The sequence below is a fragment of the Toxorhynchites rutilus genome, chromosome 2, assembly GCF_029784135.1.
Source record: "Toxorhynchites rutilus septentrionalis strain SRP chromosome 2, ASM2978413v1, whole genome shotgun sequence".
Classification (NCBI taxonomy): Eukaryota; Metazoa; Arthropoda; class Insecta; order Diptera; family Culicidae; genus Toxorhynchites; species Toxorhynchites rutilus.
Genome location: NC_073745.1, coordinates 207,435,509 through 207,457,211, shown reverse-complemented (window position 1 = coordinate 207,457,211; position 21,703 = coordinate 207,435,509). Strand labels below are relative to the sequence as shown.

The 21,703-nt window shown below is 38.6% G+C and overlaps 1 protein-coding gene across 7 annotated transcripts in view; it reads right to left on the bottom strand.

The window, feature by feature from the left end:
• The window catches only part of LOC129764301 (la-related protein Larp4B), a 95,438-nt gene that overhangs the window by 5,621 nt on the left and 68,114 nt on the right, over positions 1–21,703 (bottom strand). For all 7 annotated transcript variants that reach the window (XM_055763252.1, XM_055763253.1, XM_055763254.1 and 4 more), the window contains 6 exons: positions 19,439–19,688; positions 19,239–19,379; positions 18,855–19,178; positions 17,183–18,788; positions 10,866–12,140; positions 1–2,568 (listed from right to left, as the gene is read on the bottom strand). The exon at positions 1–2,568 is cut by the window's left edge and continues 5,621 nt beyond it. In XM_055763252.1, the coding sequence (XP_055619227.1) occupies positions 2,219–2,568; positions 10,866–12,140; positions 17,183–18,788; positions 18,855–19,178; positions 19,239–19,379; positions 19,439–19,688 (3,946 nt within the window). In that variant the 3' untranslated portion in view covers positions 1–2,218. The remainder of the gene's footprint in view (positions 2,569–10,865; positions 12,141–17,182; positions 18,789–18,854; positions 19,179–19,238; positions 19,380–19,438; positions 19,689–21,703) is intronic.

The window sequence follows — 21,703 nt, the reverse complement described above, 5'->3', positions numbered from 1 at the left end:
TAACCCGAAGGTCATTCATCCCTGCTCATTTGCATGTGAGAACATGTATCGTTTTTGTTTAGTTTAGTTTGGGTAATTTATCGATGGCACCGAATACTGCTGATTACACTCGAAAAGGTTCCCATCGCGACGTAGTCTTCGCGCTTTCCCCATGCAAGACACATTGCGAAGCAGATACCACTCCCCCTGTTGGAGAAAACGGTTCAAATGGTCGAAATGGAGAGTATGAAACCTACTCATAAGATTACTAGCGGTTGTGTTTAAACTAGTATTATCAAGCAATGCTTTTTTTTCGTTGGAACCCTTCGCTCGGCATGGATGATATTACTGATACTATTGTTTGTTTTGGTTTCGTACCCTTGCGCATGTTCTACTAGTATGCAGCGTGTTCAAACTCAGCTGGACAAAATTTTCCTTTCGTCGCCGCTTGTCTGCTAATGTATATAAATGGTTGTAAATGTTGTCGTCGCTTGTTCACAGGAGCTGTTTCTACAGATTTTTTTCTCTTAAAAGGTAGTTATATTTTTCATTTTAAATATATATTTTTTTCATCTGCGTTCATTTCTCTGCTTCAAACAGATAGGAAGGGACTGTTTTCAATTCATTATTCTAATAATGTTAGCATTTTTTCCTACATTCATTGCCTCAAATACAGATTAGATAAATAGTAGTTTGCTGCTTCGCATCCTTTCTCATACGCACACATTCTCATTCGTGTCTTGGCATTCCATGCAAAGTGAAAACAAAACATAAAAAACGTGCCCTTGCTTCGTTTCCACTTATCATTTATGTGTGAGCTTATTGCGCGCGTTTCTTTTCCATCAAATCACCTCACACTTCAATGTAAAGTGATTCAATAAAATTTATAATCAATAACCAACAAATAACAAACACGAAAAATAAGATAAAATAAAATAAGCTTGTTTTCCCGTGTGCACATATCCAAATTAATAACTTTACAAAATGTATCGATTGACGGGCCGGAAAGGAAAGGTTAGATTTATATAAATGATACAAGAATAAACAATATTTAAATAAGTTTTGCTTTGCTTTCTCCATAGAAGTTTGAAGACTAGTTTTATTTTTTTTTTATTTTTTGTTTTTTCAACATAGACTATTTCCAGTAATTTGGACGAAAGTGAGAGGAGGACTATATATGCATACAATAGGAGAATGAGAGGGAGCAATAGTGGGTAAGTAATTAGCGTAAGTGGTGTACAAATTTAAACTTTACACATTCAGATGAATGGGAGAACATAAACATAACAAATATCAATCATTGCTATTGTATTATGCAAGAAGAATGTTATTGAGCAGCGAAGAAAAAGGGGAAAAAATATTTGCTGTACCAAAAGTATACGTTTATTCTATTTATCATTCATGAACTCCATTTTGTTCAAACAAAGAGATTACCTGAGTTCTTGCTCAAAACCACGAAGTTAAAAAATGGAATCAATAACTGAAAATTATTCGAATGGATAACGAAAATCGATTCTAACATCACAAAACAAACCGATAAGATATCAACAACAAACGAAATCCATCACTGCAGCAGAACTCTTGCTGATAATTATTTGTCTGAATAATAATGCCTCGCTTCAATTTGCTCTGTGTTTCGATGTAAAATAAAAATTGTCAATATTAATGAACGAAATAATAGAAATCATATTTCAAATCTTCTTGCTATTCGCATGCGGGCACTTTTCGTCGCGCTGCGAAGAATCAATCTGTAACTAGGCTGGTTTTTTATCTTCGACTGCTTTTGGCATTTCAATTGCCAAACAAATCTCATGTTGGAGATCTCTGATCTCCTTCAATGAACCTTCCGTTTTCGAGAGGAAACATACGTTTCATCACTTAATCGCCTGCTTCTGATACCTTATAATTTGAAATTGTATCTCTATATTTCTTAGAGAACTGTACTTAGCACATTCATGGTTTTGTGTTTCTTCCTCTCTAACTCCTCCCCTTCGTTCCTCTTTTTCTTCTGTTTAACTCAACGTTAAAACTAATAACAAAAATCGATTTCGCTACGAACCATTACGCGATGCTTTAACTCGACCGTTCTCATCCTCTACCCGCTTCCAGGTTATCATTCACATCCAACTCAACCCACATTCATCGCCATAGAAAACAAAAACCATCTCACGCTCTTCTTTACTACCAATCATCTCGCAAACAACAACAACGCGAGCTTTTAAATCCAAATTAAGCGTCATCATTTAGGACTACGGGGACCATGTTGTTGGACATAATCTTTCAGCTGATGCGGCCGAGCCGTCCTTCCGCTGGAATTGTTTGACTTCATGCTACCACTGCTGTTATTACCGCCGGTGTTGTTGCTGCTGCTGCTATTGTTACCACCTGTCTCTCCACGATGGCCAGCGCCACCGCCGGAGGATACCACCGATATACTACCATGTCCACCGTTACTACCAACACCAGTAGCGTAGCCTCCCGTAGTGGAGCTCACAGCGCCACCGCCAGTTCCCGAGGAGCGGTAGTCTTTAGCGGTGCGAGTGTGTGTAGAGTTGTTGCTGGCACTGTTGCCACTGTTGTAGCGAGTATCTGTGAAAAAAACAAATATCATTAAAAATTAGTATTGTTTCTCCCCACCCCAAACATGTTCATTGTAATGCGGCTCCATTGAAATAACTCAAGTCAACAGAATGCGTCTAATTGCTGTAATGAATCAATTAATTCTTCTTCTTTCGTATCGTAGAGGCTTTTAATATTTATGTTTATTCGCTTATAATCTTGAAAAAGGTCATTGAACCCACTATCGTTCTCTTAGCAAGTGGATACGCTGTTCAATACAATGACTTGAAGACCCGCAATCCAATATAACGTAAAAGAGCAACAAACATACGGTGTAACATGAAAATTTGTATTGACGAACTTTAAAAACTATGGTCACCGGCGAAAGTTTTGGCTGTGTTGCATTTCTAAAAAAATGTGGCAAAAATGTTTCTTCTTATTACATGCTGCGCTTCAAGGTTAGAAAATCGTATGCTTTGGAACATGATTCTTTTTACAATTAGGCAAGAGCATAATTTTAGTTCACAAACCTAATTACCAAATTTGATTATGTTACTCTCAAATTGTGGGAGACTTATAACAATTCTAAAGAGGTAGGTACATACAGAAATTGGATGACATTCCTGAACAATCAGTACTACGATCTGTGAACTCGTCTAAAAATTCCGAGCCGAATTGCAACAGATAAAGGGCCTCCAATACACCACTTTAAACATCAGACTGCTGTCACAATCTCAAACTGAAAGAACTTTCAAAACAAATGGTAGGGTGAATGATTTTGGTTTGCCCGATTTAGGGTGTTTTCACGCAACTAGTGAATGCAAATCGACCTTTCTTCATAAAAATCACATATAATCAAGACGTTTAGGTTTGTTGAAAAGCCCCAAGTCTCTGGATGCTAATAATATCATAAGTCGTTCAAATTACCCTAATTTTTATAATTTTAATATTTTCTTCAAAGAGAAATTATAATCATGGTTTACCCACTTCGGATCATGGTTTGTTCGAAAAATGATAATGGTTTGTCCGATTTTAGAAATCGCTATGAAAAAAATCGAATTTCCAAATAGATGTTGCATTTCACATTGCTTGAGTTTACTGTCATCATCACGGTTGCCACATATAATTTTCAAAAATTAGGGAAAAGGAAAATAGAAATCAGGAAGAAATCAGGATAGCTCATAATGAGTTGTCCCGATAGTTCGTCCCGATTTTTGGAAACTTTGCACAGGTCGTTTTTTTGGACCAATGAGCAAAATATACATGGTCGGTTCTTTAAATTCGATAATTATTTTTTTCCCATACCTTCATTGCCTCTCAGGCTAAGTCCCAGTGCACGTCGTTCATGAATTGTTGGTACTGCTCACGACATTGTAGAATGACGTTGTCCTGGCCGTATCGAATCATCATACGATACACACAAAAATCTGTAAAGCTCCCTCCACTCTCTTGTTCGTTTCGTCTCCTCTAACAGCATGTTCATAAATAGTATTTCAAAATGAGAAATGATGTTCATAATGAATAAATAACTTGTGGCGGCATTTCGTTGGATAATGTTTATCCAATGTCCGTTTCGTTCCCTCAGAACGACTGGGGAATTTTTCGTCAAAGATTTTTTTTCCTGACTTGTACTGAGGTCACAAATATTCTAAAGTTTATCACTCAGAATACATTCGAGACGTGTTGCTTGGCATAGAAATCTCAACTAAGTACTAATAAAAATGACGCAAGTAATATTACGATGAGAAGGCGACCGTTAGAAACGTTCAGGCCATTAAAGAAAAAGATGGAGAGCGTCATATGAACGGTGCGTGTCGACTATGAACTCCAGATTATTCTTTCTTCTTTAAATCACAATTTCTCACATCACTGTGCAATCGCCTATCATGATTCCAGTAACGCAACGCTTGCGCATTGGATCTACACAGCTGGTGTTTTATCAGGATTGATGGCAATAGCGTGATTGTCATTTTGTAATCCGAACAAGTGAGATATGAAAATTTCAATAGTTCATTGTGTTGAATGAGTTCAAAAAGGCTTCCAGCTCGCCGGCGATGCGAATGGCTCATAAAAGTTTTAAATATTAAAATCAATTTCAGAGTAAGATTTTATAACAGTGTATTCTAAATGTTATTTTTTTCTTAATAGACAATTGAATTTCCGACAATTTTGTCAAACATCATATTTCAATCAGACATCTGGATTTTGAGTTGCGATTTTTTGGAAGAAAGATCAATGATTCTGAATACGCCCTTTCCATCAATCAGGCGAAATTTAAATTGGTCATAATATAAGGAAAATTATGATTCTAAATTGCCCCATCATAGGTACCAAGTTTCAAAAAAGTCGAAGAGGGTCGAGTAAGAAGTTTATCGCTCGCGGGAATAATAATTTTATTTAAACAAAAAACCAACCGCGAGTAATCGGTTATATATTACTAACATAGTGTAAGCCAAACATTATCGAAATATTGAACTCCCGGCCCCGTCAGGCTGACGCCATATGAGCCTTAATAAGAATATATATTTTAGATAAAAAAAAAAACCGAATTATTCCTCCTAGAAGTGGTATCGTGCTTTCCAACCCCATTTGGCATTCCTTAGAAATAAAATGAATAGACCTTTCACTGCCCGTCTTACTCCCACTGGCAATTGTCCGTTTCACCCCACAACTATTTTAATAGTTTAAAATTTTGACTAATAAATGAGTTTAATTTTTGGTTCATGCCTAGCATCAGTTTATGTTGACCTACAGACCTGAAAATAATCACCATTGAATTAAATTTTTTAATAGAATCACTCAAAGTGCTTAATAATATAGTCGCAAAAATTACATCCGCGCGTAGAATCGCTTATGATTTATAGTTTTTTCCACTTCCATTTCTGACCAGTCACCACTGACATGGGATGATTCAAAAGTTTTAGAATAACATTTAGGATGGGTTCTCAATAACCGAAACGTGCAATAGAAAATTTAATGATACAAATCAATCATTTGTCCATTTTACCCCTCTGTCCGTCTTACCCGCACTTCTCCTACATGATTGGTAAGCAAATTGGAATTTGTTCAGCGGTTGATTGGAATGTGGAGATCAATGGTTTTTTATCAGCCTAAGGGTGGGTTTAGACTAGGGATATATTCATGTGAAGAAATATGATGAGATTTATAGAAATCGCATCAACCGTTTACACTAGCGTGAACTTCTATAATGAATATATTCATATCTTCGGTGAATTTATTCACCTGAAGTAGAACTGCATCCAACTTTAGTGATTTCTCACCAGTGAGAAATTCACAAGCGTTTACATATGCTGAACTTATTCAAGTTATATATACCTCGAATAAGTGTATCATATTTATTTTCACCCGTTTACACATATTTTCACGTGAATAAATCCATCTATAGCTATAGATCTCCCTAATGTAAACCCGCCATAAGCCTGGGATGTGCGTTTTGTAGTGTTCCTTGTTCAGATATTGACATGATCAAATTTCTTTTTTTTACATTTATATGGTGGAGGTAAAGCCAGCCGGTTACTTTTTTCGCCCAAAGGAATGAATATTCAAGTCATAGTTGCTGCTGAAGTGCCTGTTAATTACCGATCGAAAAGATGATGCCCAACTGACGTTCCAATTGGCAGCACGTTTTGATTGTTACTTTCGTGCCATCGTCATTATAATTGTAGTTGTTTAACCCAATCCCGAATCATCAATTCGGATTCCGAGCAAAACATGCCACTATTGAACAAGTGCACTGATTGATAGAAGAAATTCGTAAAGTGTATGAAGGCCGCGGATATTGCTCAGCGCTTTTTCTTGATGTAGCTCAAGCATTCGATAAAGTCTGGCACCAGGGATGGTAAAAAATCACATTCAACGATCAATGAATAAGTATATCCCTCTAGTCGGATGTTTCTAAATCACCCCTAGCAGGCGATGCTCTTTTATTCTTCATATGTACACAGAGAGAATACTTGGAACGGTGAGCTACCAAGATCTCAAAAAAGCAATATGAAAGCGGAATCCCCACTGCTTGCACTCTCGAAGCATTACTTTTACTACTCAAGTTTTATCGTGAGTGCAAGCCACAAACGATTAATCCCATTCCATAGAGCGGATGATGAGTTCTTGATCGGAAAGTGTAACAAGAGACGATCAACTGAAATCTTACGACACTCATCGAGGGATTTTTAATTCTCTATTGCACTGACCGCAGTGAGTGGCTGACTCAGTCTCGTGTAGATTTTATTTTGCTGTCGTCTCCCGCCCGATAAACAGCAGACGGGTAATGGATGCAATTGATAATTTTATTACCAGCAGATTTGGGCGAATCTCATCCCGCCCAAAATCGTTTTTTAGATTCCAATAATTCTGAACATTCACATTTCTCTCCAAATAATTTTTCCAATAGTAATTCAATTAGTGACTTCACGGAACAGCTTTCGAATTCGATTGAATTTCAGACCCTTTTTAATTTTGTAGATGAAACGGATCACATATTTGATTAATTCAATTCTGTGTGGTTACGTTCTTCGTTGCGAATAAATGTAATGAATTAGTATGGACGTATGTTATTCATATATCGTGGACTTCCGACATATGGGGCAGTAGATTTATCGAACGACTAATGTTTTTTTTATATCCCTTCAAACTTGTTGCATCTCTCAAGTGTACATACTGCTTTGACCGCAGATTTGCATGGATGAATCTGGTTAATTTCAGGTATTCAGTCTTCATATTGTCGAATGAATACTGTTGGAACAATAGATATCGCAGCAAATGATTATCAACATTCTACTATATCATCAAACGGTATGCGAAGAATTTCAGTGAACTGACGGCATTGAAATATATGCTTTGTGAGGACCACACAATTATTATCAGAGCGAATAAACGTCCGAGTGGAAGTCATGAACATCAATTCAATGTGCCCAAGATAAATTTATCCTTTGAAGGTCATTAACCTTTCTAAAGATGATCAGATGGAATATATTCCAATGTCGTCTTGAATAACCTGTCCAACACCTTATGATCGTAATATTGTTTTTGATATTATTCTGATGTTTCATAACACGGCACTCTATTGATTATTCGCCGAAAATGAATAAAAAATATCCTAGAAGTTAGCCTACGGTTTTAGTAGCAGTGCAATATGGTGAGCCAGTCTCAGGATAAGAAAACATTTAAAAATAAAGCTTTTTTTTGAATGAATCAATAGTAAAACAAAACGTCAAAAAAATTCTCTGCTTTGTGATAGCAGATACAGTAAACATTCACTAACTGGGCGAAAAGAGAAGACCACTTATCGACATTCGCGTTTTAACTGGTCCGGCATGTTAAACGTCAAATAAAATCGAGGGAAACTTCAATGAATTGTTTGATTCGCTTAGTTCCTGTAATTGGATAAATAAAAGGATTCCAATGGAAGTTTCGCATTGAGTGCGACAACAGGTATGACATATGATTTGAGAAAATTGTTTTTCTGTAGTTTAATCAATGTTTTTGTCGTGCGAAAATAATGTCAACTTTCATAACATTTAAAATTACATTCGAATGCCCCTCACAGCAAATCTTCCATTTGAATATGGCGTCGATTGTTTACGAAATTGTGCTTTTTAACTGGTCCAAGGACCAGTTAACGTTCGCCCAGTTAAATAGCAGACCAGTTAAACCAGGACCAGTTAGCGAACGATTACTGTAGTCATCATCCATTTAAGTTGTATGAGTATTCCCCCCCACAAACTGTGGATAGTCTATCTGCATACAAATTATGTAGAGTTCCACAATCCAAAAAATTTATGAGCAAATATTTACGTGCTTACACAAAAAAAACACATGTTGACATATTTGCGCTAATTTATGTTTTTTGATTAATTCAAGGTAATCAAGGTCTTTTCTAGCCACCAGTTTACTCGGGCCCGAAAAAAGAGGTCTGTATTTGGGCTGGCGGAAAAATATATCTCGCAAGACCACGTGTTCGATGTCGTAATAGCCTTGGCCAATAACGCATTTACATTTACTCATAAAATTAGTGATTTGAGGGGGATTATTGTTTGTAGTCTCTTGTAGATTAATGTAGATTAACACCATCTGAGAAATCCTCTGTGAAACATGAAACATTAAAGTCGTCCTATCTGCTGTAGCGCATTTTTTTATTTTACCCAGTTTCATCGGAGTAAACGCGCTCGGAAAAGAAAATTGAACACCCGGACGAGAGAGCGAGAATCGTAAAGCGTACGTCATAGAGACACTCATTCCTATGGAGCAAATTCTTGTTAGGAGTTGTAAACAAAACGAGGAAGGAGAGTAAAGCGCGATTCACATACAACTTCCACGTCACGTTCACGTTCCGTCACGTCACGTTGCGTCAATTATTCTTCCATGCAATTCCTATTGAAGCATTCACATACACCACGGCAAGTCGAAGTTGCCGTTGCCGGTGTATGTGAATTTTTGTATAAGAACTGCTTGGAAGAATAATTGACGCAACATGACGGGACGGAACGTGAACGTGACGTAGATGTTGTATGTGAATCGCACTTAACTCAATTATTCGAACTAGTTTCAGTCTAGCAATGCTTTGGTCAACTCAGAGTTACCAAGAGAAAATCATTTGGTTATGATGGGTGAGGATTAATAATTAGTCGCAGTTTGCACAGATTGTGATCTGTGCAGTTTGCGATTAATCGTAAATCATATCATGCTCCCTTGTTTTCCATCCTTGTCTGGCACGAAGAACTACTCTATAAAATTAAAAATATGCTACCACAAGTATATGAAATTATGCGTTTTTATCTACTGGGAAGAAAGATTCATGTTCGGTATAACCAAACTCCATCATCAGATCGAGAAATTTATGCTGTCGTTCCACAGGGCAGTGTTCTTGGGCCAATTCTCTATCTTATCTACACAGCTGATCTCCCGACCGAGCGGAACTTCACAGATGACACAGCTATTCTCTCTCAGCAGTCCCAAAAACAGAACGATTGCTTCACGAGATCTCCAGGAACACATAACATATCTTGGAGAAGTGGCTTCAAAAATGAAGAATTAAAGCAAATGAAACAAAATGTGTCAACGTTCACGCTTTATCAGAACATATGCCCACAAATCAAGTTCAATGGATCTGCAGTGCCTCAATCGAATGAAATTAAATATCTCGGTGTATACTATATATAGCCGTCTAACCTGGAAGGAACACATAGGAGCAAAGAAAACGCAATTGGAATTGCGAGCAAATCAAATCTAATCGGCTAATCGGGAGGAATTCGAAATTAAAACTAGAGTTCAAACTACTTCTATACAAATCCATGTTGAAGCCTATTTGGCATTTAGGCTGTCAACTTTGGCAAACAGCTTCAGCAAGTAACATCGAAATCATCGAAAGAGTACAAAATTAACTGCTAAGACGAATTACTGGCGTCCCTTGGCACCTCCGCAATAGTGTCATACGTCGAGATTTAGGGATGGCGACGGTTAAAGAAGAACTTCATAAAACGAGAAAATATGCGGAAAAGCTGAAGAATCATCCAAATCCACTAGCAAGGCGACTCGGTCAACCTATGGTAACACGTCTGGAGAAAAAAACGTTAATTATTTGAACGTGGTCAAACATTAGTGTTGTGCTCCAACACACATATGAAATTTTAACTGTAAGAATTGATAACAAACGTATTACTTTATTATGTTAGAACCAAATGCATAACCAAATATTGATATTTCCACATCATGGAAGATTCAATAAATGTAAGTATGAAAAAAATAGTTGTTTATCCCATTAACGATCAAGCTGAAAAAAAATATTTTTTGGCGAATGCCTGTGTTGTAATTTTGATTATTGGCCAGCGCAGTTGTTTCAGTTTAGTCACTATTTAACGGATTCGATGACATATCTTCAGGAGGTGTTCGGATTCGGATCAAAAATCGGTATTCGATTGTCGGACTGTATGAAACACTGTATGTGGACTGTATGAAAATCTTGGAGCTTATGTTGAGTACTCATATATTCGGCGGTAGCCGGAACAGGAGGTTATTGTAAAATTTATGTGAGTTTTTTTGTACTTTATAGTTTTAAAAACCTTCAGAAACTGAAAATGTAACATATCCAAAGAAAAGAAATGGAAGACAGAAAAATAAAGTTGAAGATTGAAGAAGGAACAGATGAAGAAATATTCCTCCTATTGATTAGACTGAATAATATTATTTCACATAAAGTGGGCTAGCTCATTCACAGCTCTTTATCGCAATTGCTATACATCGCGTTGGTCAGTCAGTCTGTTTCATAATTCTTTTCCACATATAGCCACAGAAAAAAAACCTCTACTCACCTCTTTGTTCCCTAAAACCATCGTTGCATTGCTGCGACGAGATTGACAGTCTTGAACTCGGCGGTGAATCTTTCTTCTTGTTGTTGCTGCTATTGTTGTTGTTGTTGTTGTTGTTGTTGCTGTTGATGTGCCCACTGCTGGCAGCGACTGTCTGCTGAGCGTTGTTCTCCTTCTCAACGACTTTATTGTTGCTTTCCTGGTGTTCCTTTTCTTTCAGCTGCTGTTCCTTCAGATGTTGAGCGACCTGGGCGTAGCTTAGGCGTACTTGCGTGTGTATCTGTTGCGGCTGTTGCTGCTGTGGTTCGGGAATCGCTGCGGACAATCCACCCAGTGGTGGATGGTTCTGGAGCGAGAATGGAGGCGGAGCAGCAGCCACTGGTGAGCTGACAGATGACGACACAGACGACAAAGAGAATGGGCCGGAAGCAGCGAAGGAAGCTGCCGTAGGTGTGGTCGGAGATTTGAAATTTTTATATCCACCTTGCTTTGGGTAGGAGCTGGCGTTGTTAGCGTTCGTTTTGGCTGCCGATATCGGCACAGTCATTGTCGATGCAGAAGTCACAGCCACAGTTGATGCGTTAGTAGTAGAAGTGATCGACGGTTGATGTTGCTGCTTAGAGCCGCCACCGGCAGCGGGTAATGAGGAAGAAGACACGGCAACTACGTACTCGATAGACGTCATAGTTGCGGCGTTAGTAGTAGTAGGGCAGTTTACAGTACCAGCAGTGTCAACAACCTTGCGAGTAGCCACCGTTGAGCCATTACCTAAGGCAACTGCTCCTGCTGCTGCTGCTGTCACCGTCGTTGGTGTTGTCGATTCCGGGCCATTCGCTTGTAGCAATGACTCTTCAGTCTTAGTTGATTTGTCAGCAGTGATGCTTGCAGACGTACTGGTTGTTGTACATTTTATCACAGGAGGAGGTTTACTAGTTACATTGCTAGAGTTATTGGTGCTGCAGCTGCTGTTGTTGCTATTGGCGATGGCTGCAGCTGAGGAGGTGAACTCGCTGCTGGCGCCATGAAGGGAATCATTCGCAGCTTTGGAGTTTAGCTGCTGGTGTTGCACCGATATGACGACGGGTACCGAAAAAGGCTGCTGCTGATCATGTCCGGCGGCTGCGCTCACTTCGGAAGTTGCCGAAGCTGTGGCGTTTTTTTGACTAAGTTCGCTATTGTTGCTACTACTGTTGCTGCTGCTGCTTTGGATTGGCTGTGGCGGAGGGGATGATATTGCGTTTTTTGCTTTCGACGAAACGTTCGTTGTGAGTGCGGTACCTGAGAGTTGAAAGTTAGAATTTGTTAAGGGATTAAGGTAATATTCGAGACCCTTTGGTATTGAAGATAGGAGGGAACCGACTAGTTCCTCGCAATTCCTATTTTTTACCCATTATGTAAGAGGAGACCATCAAACGGATGCAACTCTTAACACATTAAGGACCGGGAAGAAATCTGTAAGACATATGCCTGGGACCGCACGTTTTGACTTGTGTGATAAATTGATTGTTTAACAAGTAATAACCTTCAAAATCATGCTCATTAGATAGAGCATTTTCTTGATTGTGACAGAGAAAAGTTATAAATTGAAACTTGAGGAAAATATACAGAATTTCGCAAATCAAAAAAAGGTGTTCGAATAGAGTTATCGAAGTTATTTGATAGAGAAATATTTTACCTATCTTCCAGACACAATTTTATTATTCGGAAAAAGGTCTGAGAAAAGTTAATAGGCCATGTTGTATGAGATTAATTAATTATTTTAATTTAAATTTGAAAAAAAGTTATTTGAAAGGACCCAAAACACATTTTTGAGATAATACACATTGGATAGAGAATATATATAGAGAGAAGATATATAGAGAGCCAAAACGTATACAAGTTGTAGGAGGGACATTAATAAATTCAAAGAAAATAGAAAAAGTTATTTGGAAGGACCCAAAACACATTTTTGAGAAAATACTCATTCCATAGAGAATATTTTTATCTACCTCTAGCCAACTTTTTATTGGTCTAAAAAGGGTCTAAGAAAAGTTCTAGGCAAAAACCAGTACAACTTGTATGGGTGAAATAAATTAATTTCAAGGAAATTGAAAAAAGTTATTCCCAAAACACATTTTCGAGGAAGTTCATTCATTTGTTCAAGTTCAAGCTCATGCGATAGAGAATATTTTTATTTATCTTTAGCTATATTTTGATTGGTCGGAAATAGGGTATGAGAAAACTTATTGGCCAAAACGTTCACGAGGTGTACAGGGACAGGCTCTGGCTAGGTAAGGAAGTAAAAAGTGCTCCCAAACCAAATCACCAGCTCTGTGGAAAATATTGTATTGAAATTTTGACTATTTTTCGAATCCCTATGTAATTCACCATATGATCTATGGTGAAAACGTACCTTTCAATTTTCAGCACACCATTCTCAATAGCTTCGAGATAAAAATTTGAAAAAAACTGGATGTGCATCTTACTATGATATATCGAGAAATATAATCAAAAAATAAGTTCCTATAAAATTGAAGTACTAAAAAAATCAGCACTACTCTAATTCGTATTTAAATGTGTTCCTACGCCTTTTATAGATATGTGTGATTTTTTTCAGAATTTTCACAATGTTGCACGATACAAAAAATATATATTCCCAAATTTTTTTTAAATAAATTTTGAAACTCAGTACTGCTCTATATATGTTAAAATATGTTCGTATGTGTTTTCTGTATTTGTTTTTTTTTTTTTGAATGGTGTTAACGTTCCCTTGTGGAACTTTCGCCGTCTCAACGTATGCATTAACTAGCGTCATTTTATTAATACTTGGTTGAGATTTCTTAAGCCAAATAACACGCCTTAAATGTATTCTGAGGGGCAAGCTCTTGAATACGCGTGACCACAGTGCAAGTCGAAGGAAATTTCCTTGACGAAAAATCCCCCCGGCCAGAACGGGAATCGAACCCGAACACACGGCATGATAATGTGAGACGCTAACCACTCGGCCACGGGTGCACAGCTTCGAGAACTATGCGGTACGAAAACATTTAATGAGTCTGAAAATGCTTTTTAATTCCTTTTTTTATTTTCCTATAATCTATAGTTGTGTTGTATTCATGGGTTCGTAAAAAGTTCCTCAAACAGTATCACCAGGACTATGGAAATATATTTATAGGGTACCAAACCAGAAAATAAGATAATTCTCCTATATGGTTCACTATAAGAGCTATAGTGAGAAAATAAGTTTTTTTTCTTTTTTCTCATTCTCAATAAGCTTGGAAATGAAAATTTGAGAAAATACTCAAAGTACATTCTACTATGGTGTACCGCGACAAATTATAACAAAATTCTATCCCCCGCGTAAAAAATCCTGGGTGTATAGAATTTATTTGAGTTTTCAAAACTGTTTTTTCGACGATCATTTATTGAACTATTTTTTTACGAATTCGAAACAATAATATCTCTGTATTGAATGGTCCTACAACAACGTTATAGAAATCAAATAAAAGATAGTTGATAACGTCAATTGGATCTGCTAACTTTGAAAAAACAGAAAGAAATCGATTTCTCATTTCTTCCCGATATTTTTGTCCACTACATTAGGGTGCCAATGAATGTATGGGGAAAAAATCCTTAAAATTTCAAAAAGTTACCCCATACAAAATGTTCACCACCTCGAAAAAACATCCTATACCAAATTTCAGCTCAATCGGACTTAAGAGAGAATGGTGCAAAGCGGTCAGTTTTATTTTTTAAGAGACGAATGAACTCTCAGAGTTTAAAGTCTCTCTAATTCAATACCTTCCTTCCTTATTTTTTTTTTAATCGAAACATCACCCAAGGGCAAAGGAAATCGGGGTTTTCGAAAAAAAAATTGATGCCAAATGTCTTAAAATGGCATGAAACTTCGAGATCTAGTGTCATCTCGAAAAAACTTTTTCTGTCAAAAATCGGCACTCATGGAAATCGAGGTTTTTCAAAAAATAATTTGATGCCAAAGGTCTTAAAATTGCATGACACGTTGAGATTTACAGTTATCTCAACAAAAAATTTATTTTTCAAAAATCAATTTGTCAGACGGAAAAACGACCAAGAGCAAAAAAAAACCTTTTTTTACAAAAATTTTTTTTCGAGATAACTGTAAATCTCGACGAGTAATGCAATTTTAAGACATTTGGCATCCTATTTTTTTTTCAACACCTCGATTTCCGGTGATATTTCGTTTTTCAAAAAAACTCAAGTTTTAATGTTTGTGACACCAGTAAATGAAGTTCGAATGAGCTAATATTTTGCATAGGGTATATTATTGTGCAAATCAACATTTCGTAGCGAGTTCCGAATGCAAAATCGGGATAACTATTTCTATTGGCACCCTAAACCATACTTTTCGTTTCGCATGCCGAACAAAAACAGAGTGCAAAAAAGTCCCAGAGTGCCTATTTTTGACAAAAAATTTTTTTTCGAGATAACACTAGATCTCGACGTTTCATGCCATTTTAAGACATTTGGCATCAAAAAAAAAATCGAAAACCCCGATTTCCTTTACTTCACCCTTGGGTGGTTTTTCGATTTTCAAAAAACTGAAACTTTGACCGCTTTGCGCCACTCTCCCTTAAGTCCGATTGAGCTGATATTTTGCATATGGTGTTTTTTCGAGGTGATGAACATTTTTTATGGGGTAACTTTTTGAAACTCGAGATGACCATTTTCATTGGCACCCTTATCTACATACATCGAGATACAAATTTCTCTGTAAAATATTCCGTGTAAATCTATATAAATTATGCTTTAAAGTGATTCATATCCCATCTTCATTCCAAAAATCGCCTAATAATTTCGACTTCGCACTCTGTTTCATCAATTTTTTTTCCAGTGTGAAAATGCTCTATTTCCATTTTCGTTAAATTTATTGATTTCCCTCCTACAACTTGTGTAAATTTTGTCCCATAACTATTCTCAGACTCTTTTCCGGCCAACGAAAATTTGGCTGAAGATGGATAAAAATATTCTATATCCAATGAGTATTATCTCAAAAATGTGGTTTGGGTACTTTCAAATAATTTATTTTAAGTTTTCTTTGAATTAATTAATTTCCTCATACAAGTTGTATAGACTTTTGGCTATAACATTTCTTAGACCCTTTCCAACCAATGGAAATATTGCTAAAGATAGATAAAAATATTCAATAAGATAGATAAAAAGATAGAAAAAATTTTTTCAATAAGTACTATCTCGAGAATGAGTTTTGGGTCATTTCAAATAACTTTTTTCCTTTTCTCGGACCCATTTCCGGTTAATAAAATTGTGGCTGGAAAATAGGTAAATTATTTGACCCATGATCACATTTCAGTCTATAACTTTTCTCTGTCACGATCAAGAAAACAAAAGAATTATGTGGAAAGATGAATTATTCAATTCTCTATCTAATGAGCATGATTGTGAAAGATGTTACATGATAAACAATTAATTTATTTCAATTAAAATAATTCTTTATACAAGCAATCCAGCAAGACTTTGAACAAAAACTTGCACGCAACAAAAACTATTATTTTTTTTTAAATTTATTTTTATTTCACACAAGTACGTAAAGAAGGAACGCGAAAATGAGGGGCCTGATTCTCGAATACACTTCACGGTGAAAACGAACTGAAATGTATCCGCGATGATAACGCTACGGTGACGACATCTGGATACGATAATATTTTCCCACTAAAACTTATCATTATAAGAACAAATTATCTTCAGATGAAATGTTTGTATGAGATTATTTTACCACATGAAGAAAACAAAGTTTTCCCCTCACATTGAACACCAGTTTGATACCAAACAGTTAATTTTCATTAATGATTTTTTATTTGAAAAGTGCTCATTCTGCCTGAAAACTCATTACTATCTTCGACACTTCACTAACTCGTAAAACGTAGTTCAATGGCGTGCCGTTTATTTCGTTTCCACCAGAAGTGTATTCGAGAATCAGGCCCGAGAAAACTCGTGAGCGGTCCGTAAAGTGTAAATGCTCTTCGTCAGTAAGTTGCGTCATTGTTTGTTAGTGGTCATGTTTTTTGTTTTGTTAATTATAGTCGACCCAGATTACCAGTTTACTACATAAAAGTCTGTAACCAAACACCACTTCAGTTTATAGTGTCATAAACGTAATTCTTGAAGTTTCAATTGTTAAATCTTCTTCTCTCAATAGTCCCATCAACCCTATCACAAACTGAAAATTAGTACCTCAATAGGTAGTGAACCTCTGGAGATAATCTTTCCAAAAAAAATTTGTCAGTTCGAACTCTGTGCGATGACACCGCATGCAACCCCTTCGTGAACCGATAGAAACTCACCTTTTACGACATCGGCTAATCTGCTCTCACCCCAGGCAGGAGTATCGGACACACTGCCTCCGGCATAGGTGGGCGCGTGATCAGTAGAGGAACCTTGGTTGCTACCACCGGCAGCGTTGGACTGGCTATTGCTGCCATGAGGAAGTGGCTGTTGCTGTTGGTGATGGTAATCGCGGGAGTGGTGTTTGTTACGGCCCCCACTGGTAATGTTATCATCGTGGCCGGGAAGTGGCGGAAATGCAGCTGGTTCAAGGTCAAATTGCGTCGATTGGGTGGTGCTGGTGGCATTCTGTTGTTGCGCTGTGTTACTGTTGCTGCACATCTGCTGCAGGTGCGATTGCTGCTGTTGTTGTTGCTGCTGTTGCTGCTGTTGCTGGTGATTGTGCGGATGCTGCTGGTGAAACCCAGCAGTGGCCGCATTCCGATGATGATGTGGATGATAACCCCCACCACCTCCACCACTGTGGTGATGATGGTGACTACCACCGCCGCCAGCTTCGCCACCCATCGACGCTATGACGTTTCCCGAGGCTGTATTGTGAATATTTTCATTGTTCCCGCCAGGACCTCCACGTGCACCACGCCCGTGCGGGGGTCCTCCTGACGTTGGTATCAATTGATTGAGACTAGTTGTGTTCATAACTTTGATGTTGGAGTTTGCACCGTTGTTCATACTACTGCTAGGGTTATTACTATTACTATTGTAGCCCATATTACTAGATCGAACACTTCCTCCACTGCTATACATAGGACCAGCGCTTCCATTGTCCATCTCGTCTTTTCTTCGTCGTGTGTGGCGTCGAGATTGATTCGATACCCATGAACCGGCCGGCTGTTGCTGCTGGGCATCCAAATTCTTACTTCGTCCTCCGTTGTATGGCAAGCTGCTGTAACCACTGGTATCATCGTTCGATTGGTAATGATCTACATTACCGCCAGTATTGTTACCTCCCGAACGCATACCACCGGTAACCGTAGCATTGTTACCAGTTTCATCGCCTGGTTGCTGCTGTTGGTGATGATGATGAGGCTGCTGTTGGTGATTGTTATAGAGTTGCTGCTGCTGTGGCTGATAATGCTGATAGTGTGACACTATAGTCGGGTCCTTGTGGTAGGACTTCCCACCATGTCCCAGCAAGGAGGAGTTCTTTCCACCGCCACCCGATTGCTGTTGGTAATGTGGCTGTGATTGTTGATGCTGCTGCTGTGGAGCTGTCTGTTGATGGTAATGTGGTTGTTGGTTCGATACGCGATGGTTCGATTGATTATCGTTAACCCCTGAAGAGACCATAGAGTTTTGACCGCCTACAGTATTCGTACCGCCAGAACTACCACCAGTGACATTGGTTACACCGGATCGCTGCTCATTGCTACCAGTTGGTATCGAAGGATTAGGCTGCCGTTTGCTTCGCATATTTCCACGATGAGTTCCTATACCACCTGGTATATTGAAACGGCCATTCTGTTGCTTAGCGGTAGCAAATGTGACCTGCGGGGCGAGCCCATTGCTCGTCACGAATGTGCTCAAATCGTAGTAATTTTGTGCTGGAGGAGGTGCTGCTGGCCACGGCTGCATTATTCCCGGATAGAACTGCTGTTGGAAGGGCTGGAAATATTTTCCGTTGTATCAGTGATTCGATGGACATTTTCCCATCTTGTTTAATCAACTTACAAACATGTGGAGCGGCGCATTGTATGCCGGTACAGCAGCTCCTTGCGGTATCGCTCCGGCATTATGCTGAAGAGTAATGTACCTCTGCTGTCCGGGGAAAGCAGCGGCGGCTGCCTGAGTAGGATCATAAACGGTTGCCGCTGCTGCAGCTGCAGCGGCGGCAGCAGCAGCGGCTGCGGACGCACCAGCCGGCCCTGGCGGAACTGCCACGGCTGTAGCCGCAGCCGGTGGTGGCGTCGTTCGGAAGCCATTCTTCAGTTGTACTCCAGCGATAGGAAGCCGGTTCATCGGTTTGGCCTTTATTCGTGCCATGATTGGTTTTCCCTACAAGAAATGCGAAGAATATGCTGATTTTTATTATTCGAATACTACTGTTGAACTTACCTGAAATTCCTTTACATCCTCACGAAGATATCGAAACGCTCGTTGCGCATCATCGTCCGATTCGAACGTGATGTACCAGGAATTGTTGTGAGCAAACTCGCAGGAGATGAAGCGTGGACAGTTTTCACCTTGGAATATGTTCTGGAAGTAATACAGAGAATGAATAATTCTATCCGTACAGAACCATTCATAGAGGTTACCTTCACTTCCTCAATGGGTGTATTGTCCGGTATTTCCCTTAGGATAACAATACATCGTTTGTGATTTGGCCGAACTTTAAGGCCCCCTTCGTCCACCTGTACATTAGGCGATTCTCGCAGCACCTCCGTGATGAGCTTAATATCCTTTGTGAGTTTCTTAACAAGGTTGAAGTTAGCCACCGTCCAGATGGGTACGTACTGATCGTTGTCCATCTGCGATAGCAGATATGTGTCGTTGGCTAGATTTTCTCTGTAAAGCATAAGAAAAAATAAGCGTTAGAAACAACTCTAATAAAAATTATGTTTACTATATAAGTTCAATCATTATATTCCCCGCAAATCGAGCATGAAAACACTTCTTTACCCCTTGCAATACTGACGGAAAGAGCAATGCAAATTTAACAGAGGCCACGTAATTACAGTGATTCTTGGGACGCCACCAGTAGCTGCATCGTACCAACGAACAACTCTCGATGAACCAGAAACCAAATGACATACCACGAAGAGCGTGGTGCAAAAGAAAAAAAGACGACAGACGGTTGTATGAAACAGCATGACTTTGTCGCTAGGGAAAAGCCCAGCGGCGCATTCTTTCGGAATAGAACCGAGTGAGATTACACAACTAAAACTACCTTATCTTGCTTCATTAGAACGCACACACCACACCTAACCGCACGGGTGGCGGCGATTAGCACAACAAGCTAAGAAATTACCACCTGTCAGGAGCGTTTACGCTTGATGATGGTTCAATGCAATCACCACCACCGTTCGGTTTCCTTGTTCAAATACATTCGGGTGAAATGAAGAGGTAACTAGATACCTTACATTCTTAGTAAGTCACCAATTTTGTGTTGCTGTATTAAAGTGACTTTTAGCCTTTTGACAGGGTCGTAACTCGGACCACGGCTTTACTTCCATTCCGAAGAAAGAATATCGAGAATAAGAATTGAACTCGTGACTTTTAGAGTGAGAGGTACAGATGTTAACCACTACGCCAGATCGCCTCTCGTAAATCATGGCCGACGACATGTTAAATGCACATTAAGATGTTGATGAAAATGATCATCTCGAATTTTCGACCGGGATTTCTTGCGAAATGTTGCGTACCCTATGCAGCTTTGTTCAATTAAATCCGATTGAGCTGAATGTATGTTAAATGGGGCGAAGTTCCCATTTATTTTGAGGGTCTTCTCGTAGCTAAATTTGTTGTGTATCCCCTCACCAAACGAACGACCGTGGGTTCGATCCCAGGGCTTCCCATTTACAATCTTCTAAATGATCGTTTTTAAGTCACATATAATATGAAATAAAAACACTTTATTTCCAAATACAGTAGAAGCCTGATTATTCGCAAAATGGTATGGCAAGTCACCACGGACAACAACAAAAAATCCGGATAACGCAATAAAGGACTGAAAATGAAGAGAAAGGTATTTTTATGTTGAAAATGTTGTTTTATCAATAGGACAATCAATTAACTATTCATCTGTAAGGTCGGTTGCCCCAGTGGTCAGATAATGGGCCTGATTCTCGAATACACTACGAATACACTGGAAACGGAATGTAACGTATCCGCGATGACAACGGTACGGTGTCGACATCTGGATACGAGATTAGTTTCCCACTTATCTTATCATTATAATATCAAATTATCTTCAGATGAAATTTTTGTATGAGATTATTATATCACATGAAGAAAACAAAGTTTTCCACTCACATTGAATACCAGTTTAATACGAACAAGTTAATTTTCATTAATGATTTTTTATTTGAAAAGTGCTCATTCTGCCTGAAAACTCATCATTATCTTCGACACTTCACTAACACGTAAAACGTAGTTCAATGGCGTGCCGTTTATTTCGTTTCCACCGTGAAGTGTATTCGAGAATCAGGCCCAATGTTATAGCCATGAACAAAAGAAAAGAGCAAAATCCTTTCACTGATAAATTTCGAAAAGGCTTGCAAAATTACTATGGAACTCGCCTTTGCGGGGAACTCGCACCGCGTATTCTCCGCTAGTGGATAATCGAGGTTCTACTCTAATTTTGAGAGAAACAGACTTGAGGAGGAATTTTGGCGACTGAACACACATTTTTCGCAAACTACTGGAGTTGTATTCAGTACAATGTTACATTATTTCATACACTGGCTGACCTGGCAAACTTCATGCCATGCAACAATGCAACTATTCCCAAAGGCAGGGCCCGGCATAGTCATAGTCAACTGAGGATAGTCAGCTGATTATCTGACTGACTATATCCGTAT